Source organism: Dioscorea cayenensis, chromosome 4 (genome assembly GCF_009730915.1).
Source record: "Dioscorea cayenensis subsp. rotundata cultivar TDr96_F1 chromosome 4, TDr96_F1_v2_PseudoChromosome.rev07_lg8_w22 25.fasta, whole genome shotgun sequence".
NCBI lineage: Eukaryota > Viridiplantae > Streptophyta > Magnoliopsida > Dioscoreales > Dioscoreaceae > Dioscorea > Dioscorea cayenensis.
In genome coordinates, this window is record NC_052474.1 from 11,864,298 (window position 1) to 11,878,122 (window position 13,825).

A 13,825-nucleotide genomic window follows, 5' to 3' on the forward strand; every position below is an offset into this window, starting at 1 on the left:
AAATCTGAAATATGGCAGAACAAGAGGGGCAATAAAGAACACTTTGAGATTTTGCTAGGGCTATAATTGGTGGGACACAATCGAGCATTGTTAGGCTACAGGTAGCAACCCAGAATTTTGAGTTAAAGCTGGGTTTCATTCAAATGGTTCAACAACTCGCACATTTTAATGGGTTAGTCGAAGAAGACCCAAACAATCATATTGAAAACTTTCTTGAAGTGTGCGACACGTTGAAGATCAATGGGGTTTCGGATGATGCAATTTGCTTGAGAGCATTCCTATTCTCATTGAAGGGAAGAGGGAAACAATGGCTCCATTCATTACCAAGAGCTTCTATCACAACATGGAATGAAATGGTCAAAGCTTTCCTTGCAAGATATTTTCCTCCTGAAAAATCGGCAAAGCTTCGTAATGAGATATCTACATTTGTTCAGATGGAGCTTGAATCTATATTTGAGACTTGGGAATGATTTAAGAACCTCTTGCGGAAGTGTCCACAACATGGGTTCCCCGAATGATGGTCATTTACACATTCTACAATGGGTTAAACTCAGGCACCAAACAACTTCTTGATGCCACCACAGGAGGAACATTAGGAAACAAGTATCCCAAAGAGGCCCAACAATTGATTGAAGAAATGGGTTTTGATAGCTACCAATGGAATGCAATAAAAAAGACAAAAGTGGCTGGACTTCATGAGATTGATGAGGTTATATCCTTGGCAGCCCAAGTAGAAGCATTGAGCAAGAAATTGGATACTTTGACTTCATCAAGAGTAGCCACAATCATAAGTGGTGATGGTTGTGGGTGTTCGCATATGCCATCCGATTATCCTATCTCAATTGCTACTTCGGCCCCAATTGAACAAGTAGATTTTGTGGGTAATTCAGGAAGAGGACAAGGCAATCCTTATAGCAACACCTACAACCAAGGGTGGAGGAACCACCCAAATCTCTCATGGGGTAATTAAGGACAGCAAAAGGCCGCTACCCCACCAGGATTTCAGCAAACACCTTCAATTCTGGAGAGAGTTTAAGAATTAGAAAGGGTTTTGTCAAATCTTATTTAATCAACCGACACAAGGTTCCAAAACATAGAGGCAACACTCCGTAATCACACCGCTTCCTTACACAATTTGGAGAATTAAGTGAGACAAATAACGAAATCATTGGCGGAGAGGCCTCAATGAATCTTTCCAAGTAACACCGAGACTAACCCAAGAGAGCAAGTGAAGGCGATCACTTTGAGGAGTGGTCAAGAGCTCCAAGAAAAGCTCACTACTGAAAAAAATTCTGAAATTCTTCAAGCTAAAGACTCCACTGGGAAGACTACTGAGATTCCTCAAGAGAAGCTGAAAGATAAGGTGCAAGACAAGGAGAAGGGGCCAGCTATGTCACCCCTTTCACATACTGCAAGAATTCCTTATACAGCAAGGTTGAAGAAAGACCAAAGTGATGAGCAAAACAGGAAATTCTTGGATCTATTCAAGCAGTTACACATCAACATTCCGTTTGTAGAGCCATTGTCCCAAATGCTTCGTTATATAAAGTTCTTAAAGGACCTCTTGACCAACAAGAGGAAGATGGAAGATAGTGTGGTCGTGGTCTTGGAAGGCAATTGTTCAGCAATGCTTCAGAAAAATTTGCCAAACAAAATGAAAGATCCCGGAAGCTTCATCATACTATGTGTAATCAGAGCTTTCGGGGAAGAAAAAGCCTTGGCCAATTCTAGGGCTAGTATTAATTTCATGCCATACACGTTGTTCCAGAAATTGGGGTTGGGAGAGCCAAGACCAACCAACATGACATTACAGCTAGGCGATCCCTCTGTTCGTCATCCTAGAGGTATAATTGAAGATGTTTTAGTAAAGGATGACAAGTATATTTTTCCTACAAATTTTGTGGTGCCAGATGTTGATAAAAACTCGGAGGTTCCATTAATTCTAGGAAGACCTTTCTTACGAACCTCCAAGGCGCTCATTGACATGAATGAAGGTAAGATGACATTACGCATTGGAGAAGAAAAGATCACATACCGCCTCGCCAAAGCAATGAAGCATTCTCTTGACTTTGATGACTCTTGTTGTTTTTTAGATGTCAATGATGAGATTGCTAATGAGTACTTGCATGAATTTTTTGCATCTGAATCCATATAAGGATTGGCAGGACATGGAGAACGAGAAAATGAACAATTGTGTGGAATAAGTCCTCAATGAGCAACGTCAAGGAGGATTCTTGAAATACCTTTTCACCGAGTCAAGAGGTCAAAACGTCACCATCGAAAGTACTCCAATGCACTTGGAGACAAGCACACAAAAGTGGAGCACGACAATCCCTTCTTCGGGTAACATGTTGAGTAATTTCTCTTTGAGTATGTAGAATTTTTGTCCATCATGTGTGAAGATTGCAAAGAAATAAATTTTTCATCTTTATGAGCCGCCATGAGGTAAGGACAGGTACGTCAAGCTAAGTGACATTAAACAAGTGCTTCTTGGGAGGCAAAATAAGTTTTTAGTTAGTTTTTAGACTTAGAATTTAATTTCTGCAGTAATAAATTCATGAGTATGTGCCTTGATGAATTTTTGTTGTTTGTTGGTGTTTTCATGGAATTTTTCAGTGATTTGAGTTGATTTTCCATGTGTATGACATGGTTTAGGGTTAATTTAATCTTTAAAGTTGAGAAAATGGTGCTAATTTGGAGTTTTGAGCAACACGTGGACTTTCAGCATAAATTTTGCAGCCCACACGGCCGTGTGGATTATCCACGCGGTTGTGTACAGTACCCATGTACGGGTGTGGAATTTCCATACCCCCCATGTGCCTTTAAGAAAATGAAGAGTCACTATTCATGTTCATCTTCCCCTAAACACCTCTTCATCTCCCACCGCTTCACTCCTATAAAACTCATTCCTTGATCTCAAAAACAAATTTTTTCAACTCCTTGGAGGTTTAAACATGATTTGCCACCATTTTCACCGAGTTTTCTTCTTTGATTCGTACCGGTAGGCTCTAACTTATTTCCACCCCTTCTATGTATTCATTTTCATTGCCATGAAGTTTTCTTGGTTTTTATGTGCAATTTCTTATAGGGGATCATGTTAGAAAACTCTTAAATGCATGAGAATTGATTTGTATAAGGCGTAGGGGCCCGACCATGGCATTTTGGCCTTGGTCGGGTGCCCATACGGGCGCGTGGCCAGTCGGGCCACTTGGCCGCGTGCCCACCCCAGCCATGTGCCCGTGTGGCTGGCCCGCGTGGGCGCATGACTCATGCCTACGCGATGTGGCCAGGCCACGCGACCGCGTGGCTGGCCCACACAGTCTCTTAGCGTCCTGGCCAAGCAAGCCATGCGCCCACGTGGGCGCTTGGCCTGCCCATGCGCACGTGTGGGCTGGGACAGCAACCAAATGGTCATGTTTCTCCCCTTGCGCACTAAACTGACACCTTTTAATGTTTTATTCGCATATATGGCACCACAGACTAAGAAATTGGCTCAGAAACGTCCTCGCCATGATAAGGAGCTAACCCCACCATCGGTAGTTGAGTTTTCTGACCATATTCATCAACAGAGGTTCGAGCATCTCCAACACCTCAAGTTTGGACAGTCATGCTTCATTGACTGGGACGCACTAGAGGAGATTGGTCTTGCTGATGAGGTCCGAGAGCTTATTAGCATGGGAGGTTGGGACCGACTGTTCTCCATTCACGAGCCCATCCGGCAAGACATTACTTTGGAGGTTCTTTGCCTCATTTTCCTTCGATCGTATTGTGGCCATAACTGACTTTGATGTGGAGGATGTCATTCATTTTTGAGCCTTTGGTCAGCCTCATGGGATGTCACTAACCCAGTTCTCAGTGTTACATGACTTGTATGCTCAGGATTATATTGACACCGTCGAGTACACACAACTGCCTACAGACTATCCTTATGATCTCACTCTGGGGCAGGTTTTTTAAGATCTATGCTGTAGTTACCAGTATGTTCCAGGCTAGTCAAAGGCTGACAAGGTCCCCTTGCGTATATCCCACAAGTGCACGGGTTTGTCGAAGTAATAATCCCGGGTGAGTGGGTACCAAATCTACAGGGAGTAGGGAATAAAAATACTTAATTCGATTCTTAGCTATGTAAAAGATCAATGATGATGAGTGTGATAATGATTCAATTTTCAATAGTAAAAGCAACAAGTAAGAGAGCAAAAGTAAAGAAAATCGATAAAGATGCGGTACCCGGATAATGCTCCGCCTAGGATAATTGTTTCAAGTGCAAGAACCCTCTATTATGCTTCCTAATCAATGCAATGGTGAGTTGTGGAAATCCTTAATTACATAGTCCCAAATCTAAGGTCAACTATGCCAAACTCTATACATGTTCCGGAGGAGAAATCAAACAATCTCAACACCTCGCACTCACATAGAGTTGCAATGAGCTCTAGGGATTCCAAGTGATAAATCTCTTCCTAATTATAGACCTAACCCTTTGGTTCAGGTGGAAGATCCCTAACCACGATTAAGGCCTAGATACTAAGATCACTTCAACGCTCCACTCTGTCGCACGCGCAACTAAACCCCTGTGGAAGTTCATCCCTTAGACCATTCACTCTATTATGGTAGAATCTATCATGTAGAATCTATCATGTCGGAGGGGAAAGGGGACGCTCCTGTACCTCTCGACTCACCCTCTCAACCCTCTCCAACCTAGTTTTGTCTAACGCTCGTGGTGTGTCACTCACTCACAAGGTTACCAACGAGAACTCTCAACCCTAGTGTCACTCTAGGGGAAATGTTCATACAATCAAGCATTCAAGGTTGGAACTCACAATAAACATCAATTTATTGAAAGCATAATAAAGAAGTTCAATGAAACGAATACATCCTAGGGTTCACAATCACCCAAGTACCCACTAGGGGTTTAGCTCTCCATGGAGCTAAGTACAATCAAAGAAATAGAATGTAAAAGCAATGAATCCATAAAGAAACCCCCTCGATAGTCGTGTCGATGGTCTTGTGGAAAGTCCTCTACTCGTCATCAAAGGATTCGTCGTCCGGTATAGGATACGCCTCGACAGAAGCTCCCCTACCAACCTTCTTCCTAAGGAATGACGATGTCGAAGCCGTAGAACCTCTCCAAAACGTTGGCCAATACCCCTTAAAACCCTAGCTGAAGCCCTCTCTCAAGTTGGGGAAAAGATGGAGAAAAGAATACTAAAATCGGGGCTGATTCGGCTTTTAAATAGGGCTGGAATCGGGCGACTACATGAGCGTGGATGCTTCACGCGCATGTGGGGAATTTCCACACGGGCGTGGATAATTTCCACATGCCCGTGTGGATCCTCTGAACTCCTGTTTTCTCAGCCGGCTGTGAACAGTGCTACTACAGTACTTTCTACCGTGTTGCTACAGTGCTCTGCTACAGTATCTGGCCTGAATAACTTCCCGAATCCATACTTTCATCGGAGTAATGCAAACGGGCACATGTTCACGTCGTGGATCACTTGCATCTTCAATGATAGGCACATTGGTGAAGCTCTTGTTCTATGTGCATAAGTCGGAATGCTCTAGTGTGACTACTTTTGTGCCCCTCCAAATGGATGTGCCAACTCGAATACGAGGAGGTTGGCACACACTCTACCATCTCACATCGACCTATGTCTTCGCGTTTGAACCTTAGCAAGATTTCCTCCAAAATCGGTGCATTGTAATCCACATTGGCTTCTTTCCTTCATACTTGGCCTCACAACCCTACCTGCATAAAAGTAACATGAAAACACATATATTAGTGTAAAAACCTGAGAAAAGTAATGCTCAACATAAGGAATGAACGCTTCGCATCCATATCGCACAAGCACTTATCAAAGGCCTCTCTACTGACATGACCAGCACATAGGTATATTCATGCTATTCTTAGCTGGTCAGTGACAGGTCATGGAGATGGTACAGGCTCACTTCGCAGGACCGATCTTTTGTATCTCCACTCCATGCGTAGAGAGTGCCCATTCATTTGGCATATGTTGTCGCCGACTATCTTCGACACCAGAGTGAGTATTTCTAGATAGGAGCACTATTTACGGGACCCTATATCAATTGTCTTATGTTCAAGATGGGTCTACTCCTCTCCGTTAAATGCGAGAAGAGGATTAGTACCCCAACACCTTTGGGATTGGTCACTCTCTGCTTGGTGGGCATTGTGAGACACACAGGTTTAGGTGGATATGCACTAGTGGAGCCATCATCTGAGGATGATGATGAACCTGCTAAGGCTACAGAGGCACCACCTGCAGCCGAACCCATGGTCACCATGGTAGCACCAGTATTATCAGCCGATCCTGAGTCATCTTCTACTCGAGTGCACGTGTGTCTTGCTCGACTCGAAGCTGCCGTGGCTACCATCATCGAGAACCAAGCGCGGATTCTGGAGCGACTTGATTACATTCAACAGATCCTTGATCAGAAGGTCTCATCTGCTTTCGCACCAGTACCCATGACAGGACCAGCACCAGCACTAGATGCCGAAGCTTAAGGCATCACACTCATGAGACCTCATTTTACTTTCTTTTGCTTTTATTTGTTTTGTTAGTATTTTGTTGACTTTTATACTCAGAAAGGCCTCGCTTTCTTAGAGTTATCTTCAAGTTTGTGTTTTGTTTACAAATATATGCTTTATTGTCTATTGGTATGAACTTGTATTTTCTTTTCTATTTTGTTGAGCTTCACTGAACCGCTTGTATTCCATGCAGATGGCCTTGAGAGTGATGTTGATAATGTTTTAGTCATAGACATGATCATGTGACCTTTTCACATGGTCATATGAGCTTCAAAACCTATACAACACGCCCATGAGTTAGACTTCACCAAACTATTGATGAGGAATTCAGGGGAGTATTGTTTTAATTGCATTCCCACACACATTTTACTTCCATTGATGCTATCTTTAGTGTTCTTACATGCGTACATTAAGGGCAATGTACATCTTAAGTGTGGGGGAGGGGTCACCTTATACATGACTTTTACTTGTGTTTTCATGAGCATTCTCTTGTTGCTAATGAAGGTTCACCTTAGGGTTAAGTGTTTAATACTTAGTTTTTGGTGGTTTTAAACATTAGATATTATCATGCTCTAGTTTTCATCCAATTTCCTTGAATATTTTTGTTTAATTGCTCTTTATGCACTTTTCTCACTCATTAGACCTATGAAGACTCTAGTTCATTATTTTTGGGTGTTTAGTATGCTAGTTTTATTCTGAAAAAAAAAATCAGAAAAATCAGAAAAAGTGAAAAAAAAAATTAGCAATTGTTTATTGTTTGTACATAAGGGGTGGAAAGAGCTACCACCCATGATGTATGTAGCTACTCTCATAAGTCGGATACTTGTTATGCCCTAATGAGAGAAAGAGCTATCTCATGGGATGTGTGAAAGTTACAACCCTTGGTAGAAAAAGCTACCACCTCGAAAGTGTGAAAGCCACTCGTGAGGCATCTTGGGAAAAGGCTACCTTTGAGGATTGATTGTATGAAGCTACTACCTATTCTTTTTGTTTATAAATAAGTCCCGTGTTAATAAGAACTCGGTAGTGGACATAGTATTGACATGAGTTGAGTTTTTCACACACACACACACGCATTCAGACTTCATCTTTTTTTATTTTTGATTGGATTGTTTACTAGAACATTAATTGTTTTGTCTAGTGTTTTATTTTCTCCATAACTTTAGAATTTTATTCTTATATTCACATGGTGAACCTAAGGCTGAGCACTTCTCTTTTCTTTCCATGAGTTTAATGTTTAATTTTTGTTGAGGACAAGCAATGGCTTAAGTGTGGGGGAGTTTGATAAGTGCTTTAGTAGACATATTTTCCTATATGTTCTACATGTATTGAGCATCATTTTTACCATAGTTTATGTCTCATATAGTGTATTTGGTATTCTTTTGTGCAATTAGGTTGTGAAGGCCTTGAAGGGAGAAAAGGAAGCAAAAATAGGCTATAAAGACACATTTTGGGAGTTCTTGTTCAATTCAAGAATTAAGACACAAGAGAAGTTCATGAACGTGGAAGTGTGTGACAACTTGCAAGAGGACTCGAGCCAATTTGCTAGTTGGAAGGGCACAAAAGTAGTCACATCTCCATGCTCCTTCTCTTTGTGAGATTGCAAGACCTTTCAAATGATGACTCGATGAACCAAAGTCTTATAGCTTACAAAATGGATGTGTGCCCGACCATGTGGCCTCAAGAGAAGAGTGTTTGGACCATGTTTGTGAAGAGTACTATAGCTAAGTATTGTTCACATGACCGCATGGAAATTCCTGCAGCTCACGCGGGCGAGTGGAAAATCCACGTGGGCGCATGAAAGCACGTGACAGACATGGTTTTCAACTATAAATAGGCCGTTTACACTATTTTTTAGAGACTTTTTGCAGGGATTTTTGCAAGCAATTAGATAATAAGGTGGCCAGGGTTTTAGAGGAGGTCTTTGGCGACATTGGGGGCCGTTCTTCACCAACTTTGATTGATCCTCTCTCCGTCATAGCATCAAGGTAGCCTGCAGCAACCTATCTTCGGAGGAGGATTCTTCAAGACATTGAGCGATCCATCAAGGGCATCATCACGAATTCAAGGGGGTTTTTCTCTATGTTTTACGTTTCTATTCATTGTATTAATCATTGTTTTATAACTTTCCCCATGGAGGGCTAAACCCTAGTAGGTATTTGGCCATGTGAACCCTAGGATCTATTCTTTTGTATTGATTTGCTTTTTGTTTCTATTAAATCCGAGTTGATTTGAGTTTTAACCTTGTGTTTCAATGGCTTGCATGCTTTATTGATCTTTATGATTGATTAATTATGAATGATTTGTTACTTTGATGAGAGAGGTCTCCATTAGAGTTAGAACTTCAATGTTAAAGAGTGTTGAGAGGGTGAGTCATGAGATAGTGGAGTGCCTCTTTCCCTTCTGATGATGTTTCCTATGCAACCATATTTGGTATGAGGCGTGACATTGATAGATTTTTCCGTCGGGACCTTGTAAGGAGTTAGGGATATTTCTCCTAGAAAATACTGTAGCCAGTACTGTTCACAGCCGGGCGAAAAAGGATGAAAATAGAGAATCCACACGGGCGTGTGGAAATTACACACGGTCGTGCGAAAAATCCATAGGGGCGCCCACATGGGCGTGTGGATTCCCGATTTCAGCCCTATTTAAGGCAGATTTCAGCATTCTTTTCTCCATCTTTTCCCCAACTTGTGGGAGAGCGGAGGCTAGGGCTTTGAGAGGTATTGGATAGGGATTTGAAGAGGTTCTATGGCTCTGACATCGCGCTCTGTTTGGAAGAAGGTTAGTGGGAGAGCTTTCGTCGGCACCGATCAGGCGAGGTATATCCTAGGCCGGACAAAGGGACCCTTAGACGAGTAGAGGACTCTCCACAAGACCATCGCCATGAATATCGACGGGGTTTTCTATGGATTTTTTGCTTTTACATTTGATTTCATTGATTGTAATTAGCTCCATGGACAGCTAGACCCCCTAGTGGGTACTTTGGTATTTGTGAACCCTAGGATGTATTTGTTTCATTGAATCTCTTTATTATGCTTTCAATTAATTGATGTTTTATTTGAGTTCTAATCTTGAATGCTTGATTGTATGAATACTCCCTTAGAGTGACACTAGGGTTGAGAGTTCTTGTTGGTAACCTTTGTGAGTGAGTGACACACCACGAGTGTTAGACAAAGATTGATTGGAGAGGGATGAGAGGGTGAGTCGAGAGGTAGCAGAGCATCCCCTTTTCCCTCTGGTGTGATTTATTCTACCTCCATTTCCTCAAGTTCTTCATGGTTATAGTAGAATGAGTGGGCTAAAGGATGATGTTCCGCTGGGCTTAGTTGCAGGTGCAACAGAATGAAGCGTTGAAGTGATTTTAGCATCCAGGGCTTAATTGTGGTTAGGGACCTTCCACCTAGACCAAAGGGGTAAGTCTGCATCTAGGAAGAGGATTTATCACTTGGAATCTCTAGAACTCATTGCAATTCTATACGAGTGTGAGGTTGAGATGTTATTCAATTTCTCCTCAAGGACATATATAGAGTTAGTCATGGTTGACCTTAGATTTGGGACCATGTATTTAAGGATCTCCACGACTCATTATTGCATAAGTTAGAAAGTATAATAGAGGGTTCTTGCAATTGAAATGATTGTCCTAGGCGGAACAATATCCGGGTACCCGATTTATATCGATTGCCTTACCTTCTTCTTTACTTGTGCTCTCTTTCTTGTTCTTGTACTTTTTTTATTTCACATCTTGTCACACATATCACTAGTCATCTTTCACTTAGTTAAGAAAAAATTTAAGTGTTTTTATTCCCTACTCCCTGCGGATACGATACCCCACTCATATGGGATTTTATTACTTCGACAAACCCGTGCACTTGCGGGACATACGAAGGGGCGTTGTCAAGTTTTTGGCGCCGTTGCCGGGGAGTAGGCGTTTAGAAATACTTTGGACTTTGTTTTCTTAGCTATTCATTCTGTGATTTCTTTTTCTTTCTTTTCGGTGCAGCTCCAGGTTATGACCGGAGGGAACCCCTTAATATTCATTGAAGGAGATCCCGAGCTTGAACGTACACTTAGAAGAAAAGGGAAAGAACCTGTGCAAGAACCATCTAATCTAGCTAATTTAGAAGTAGAAGAATCTGAAAACATGGTAGAACAGAATGAGCAACAGCGGACATTATCCGATTATGCCAGTCCTTCAGTATTGGGGGCACAATCGAGTATTGTGCGTCCCCTGATTACAGCTCAAAACTTTGAGCTAAAGCCGGCTTTCATCCACATGTTGCAGCAATCTACACAGTTCAATGGTTTGGCCAATGAGGATCCAAACAGTCATATAGAGAACTTTCTCGAGGTGTGTGATATGCTTAAGATAAACAGAGTGACGAATGATGCCATCAAGTTGAGAGCCTTCCCATTTTCCTTTTAGGGGAGAACGAAGCAGTGGCTATACTCATTACCTAGAGCACCGATTACCACATGGGAGGAGATGGTAGAAGCTTTTCTGGCACATTATTTCACTCCCAGAATATCTGTAAAGCTTAGGAATGAGATCTCGTCCTTTGTACAATCAGAATTGGAGTCTCTATTTGAGACATGGGAAAAGTTCATGGAGCTCCTGAGAAAGTGCCCGCAATATGGATTCCCGGAGTGGATGATTGTTCAGACCTTTTATAACTGGTTGAATCCAAGTACAAGGCAACTCTTGGATGCGGCAGCAAGAGGTACCTTAGGTAGCAAGACCCCCTGTGAGGCCCGTCAACATATTGATGAAATGGGGCTAAATAGCTACCAATGGAATGCTAGGGAGAAGAAAAAAGTGGTCGGGCTCCATGAGATAGATGCAGTAACTTCATTGGCGGCTCAAGTGGAATCATTGAGTAGGAAGTTAGATCTTCTAACTTCGAATTGAGTGGCGGCTGTGACTACTTACACCGGGTGTGGTAGACGACATGCTCCCTCCGATTGCTTGATCTCTATTGGTGATGCATCTTCGGTTGAGAATGTCAATTTTGTGGGTAATGCAATGAGGAACCAAGGGAATCCATATAGCAACACCTACAATCCGGGTTGGAAGAATCATCCCAATTTTTCATGGAGCAACCTAGGTCCACAAAAGGCCATGGGGCCACCGGGTTTCCAACAACAACAAGCCCCAAACATGGAAAACTGAGTTTCAGGTTTGGAGACCCGAATGACCTATTTGGAGAAGGCCTTGACTAGGTTTGTGCAATCATTAGATACAAGGTTTCAATCAGTCGAGGCTACACTTTGCAACCGCACCACCTTTTTGCACAATCTTCAAAATCAAGTGGGACAGATTGTGAAGTCTCTATAGAAAAGGCCACAAGGAAGCTTGTCGAGTAATACAAAGACCAATCCTAGAGAGCATGTGAATGTGATCACTTTGAGAAGTGGTCGTGAGGTTGAAGGTATGCTTCCGAGTGAGAGGCCCAATGAACACGCACCTGAGGTTGTAGAGATTGAGGAAGGAGCAAGCAAAGAGAAGGAGTTGGCACCCCCACCTTTCAAGCCAAGAATCCCTTATCCCTCTTGATTGAAGAATGACCAAGGGGATGAACAGTACAAGAAGTTCCTGAGTTTGTTCAAGCAACTCCACATCAATATTTGTTTTGTTGAGGCATTGGCCTAAATGCCTAAGTACGCAAAATTCCTGAAGGACTTGTTCTCTAACAAGAGGAAGTTGGAGGAGAGTGCCTCAGTGATCTTAGATGCGTCTTGCTCAGCGGTGTTGCAAAAGAACATGCTGAACAAGAAGAAAGACCCGGAAAGCTTCATCATTCTGTGTAATATTGGCAATTTGGGTGAAGAAATGGCATTGGCGGACTTAGGGGCCAATATCAATGTCATGTCATACACCTTCTTTTAGAAGCTAAGCTTGGGCAAGCCTAGACCCACTCGGATGACTTTGCAATTGGCAGATCGAATGGTGAGACATCCGAGGGGTATCATCAAAGATGTGCTTGTCAAGGTGGACAAGTACATTTTTCTTGTAGACTTTGTAGTGCTAGACGTCGATAAGGATGCGGATGTACCTTTGATACTTGGGAGACCATTCTTGTAGACTTCCAAGCCATTGATTGATATGGACGGCGGGGAGCTAACATTGAGAGTTGGAGATGACAAGCTCACATACTACCTCACTGACGCCATGCAACATTCTCTTGATTTCGATGATGCCTTGTATTTTCTAGACACTATTGATGAGATTGTTGATGAATACATGCAGGAAATGTTCAATCCGGACCCTTACGAGGGTTTGTTCGACCAAGAGGTGGAAAATAAAGAAGTTATGATGCTTAGTTCGACTGAAGAAGTACCATCTACTTCGGGGATCCTGAAGAAGGTGCTCCGGAAGATGAAGAGGGCGATGAGACGCCATCGGAAATGCTCCAAGGCTGTTGGAGACGTGCGTGAACTGAACAAATTGGATGCACCATTGCTAGGTGGTGCCAAGCCCGACAACTCCCCCTCTACCTTCAAGAGACTTTGTTCATCATGCTTTCAAGCTATGGGTAAGAGGGCAACCTTCATCTATGAACCCCCGTGAGGTAAGACAAGGTACGTCAAGCTTAGAGACATTAAACAACCGCTTCTTGGGAGGCAACCCAAGTTTTTAATGTTTTCTAGTTTTTAGTTAGTATTTACATGAATAAGGTTTTAAGTGTTGCTGTCTTGATTCTTAGATGCTTTTGCTGTGATTTTCTTTTGGAGATTATGGTGTTATCATGTGCCTAATCGTGTGTGGCGAAGAATCTTGGTCGTTTGAGCGTGTTTTTCGTGTTCTCTTTAGTTAAAATTGCATTGTTAAGCAGGCTCTGAGTATATATCTGTGTTCAGCAATTTTTTGCATAACCTGCAAAAGTTTTCTAATGGTCCAGAGGAAACACACGCCCATGTGGAAATTTCCGTACGAGCATGCGTTTTCGTTCAGAGCTCATCTAGAGACGGCACAGGGGCGTGGACTCGCCCCTGTGAGCGACCTTGTGATTTCCGCACGCACGTGGGTAATTTCCACATGAGCATGCGTGTTCCTGCAGAGACTTAACAAATTATCTTGAGACCACACAGTGGCGTGGACTCGTCCCTGTGAGTGAAACTGTGATAAACGCACGAACATGGGTATTTTCCACACGCCCATGTGGATCTCTACAGAAGAGCTCTCTCCATCCCGAGAAGACATAGGGGCGTGCGTTCGCCCTTGTGAGTTGGGCCTGTGAATGGCCATGCCCATGCGTAATCTTCGCACGGGCGTGCAAAACACTT

General features: G+C 42.7%; 1 protein-coding gene and 2 non-coding genes across 3 annotated transcripts; 1 reads left to right on the plus strand and 2 right to left on the minus strand.

The window, feature by feature from the left end:
- Positions 1-401: 401 nt before the first annotated feature.
- On the minus strand, positions 402-508 carry LOC120259675. The gene has a single exon (XR_005536232.1). It is a non-coding gene; the product is annotated as a small nucleolar RNA R71 (small nucleolar RNA).
- A 9-nt stretch (positions 509-517) lies between these two features.
- LOC120258697 lies at positions 518-2,155 on the plus strand. Its single transcript, XM_039266145.1, has 4 exons — positions 518-641; positions 1,308-1,844; positions 1,911-1,994; positions 2,094-2,155. The coding sequence occupies exons 1-4, from the start codon at positions 518-520 to the stop codon at positions 2,153-2,155; spliced, it is 807 nt and encodes a 268-aa protein (XP_039122079.1).
- Positions 2,156-11,075: 8,920 nt separating this feature from the next.
- Positions 11,076-11,182, minus strand: LOC120259626. Its single transcript, XR_005536183.1, has one exon. It is a non-coding gene; the product is annotated as a small nucleolar RNA R71 (small nucleolar RNA).
- Between the last annotated feature and the right edge of the window lie 2,643 nt (positions 11,183-13,825).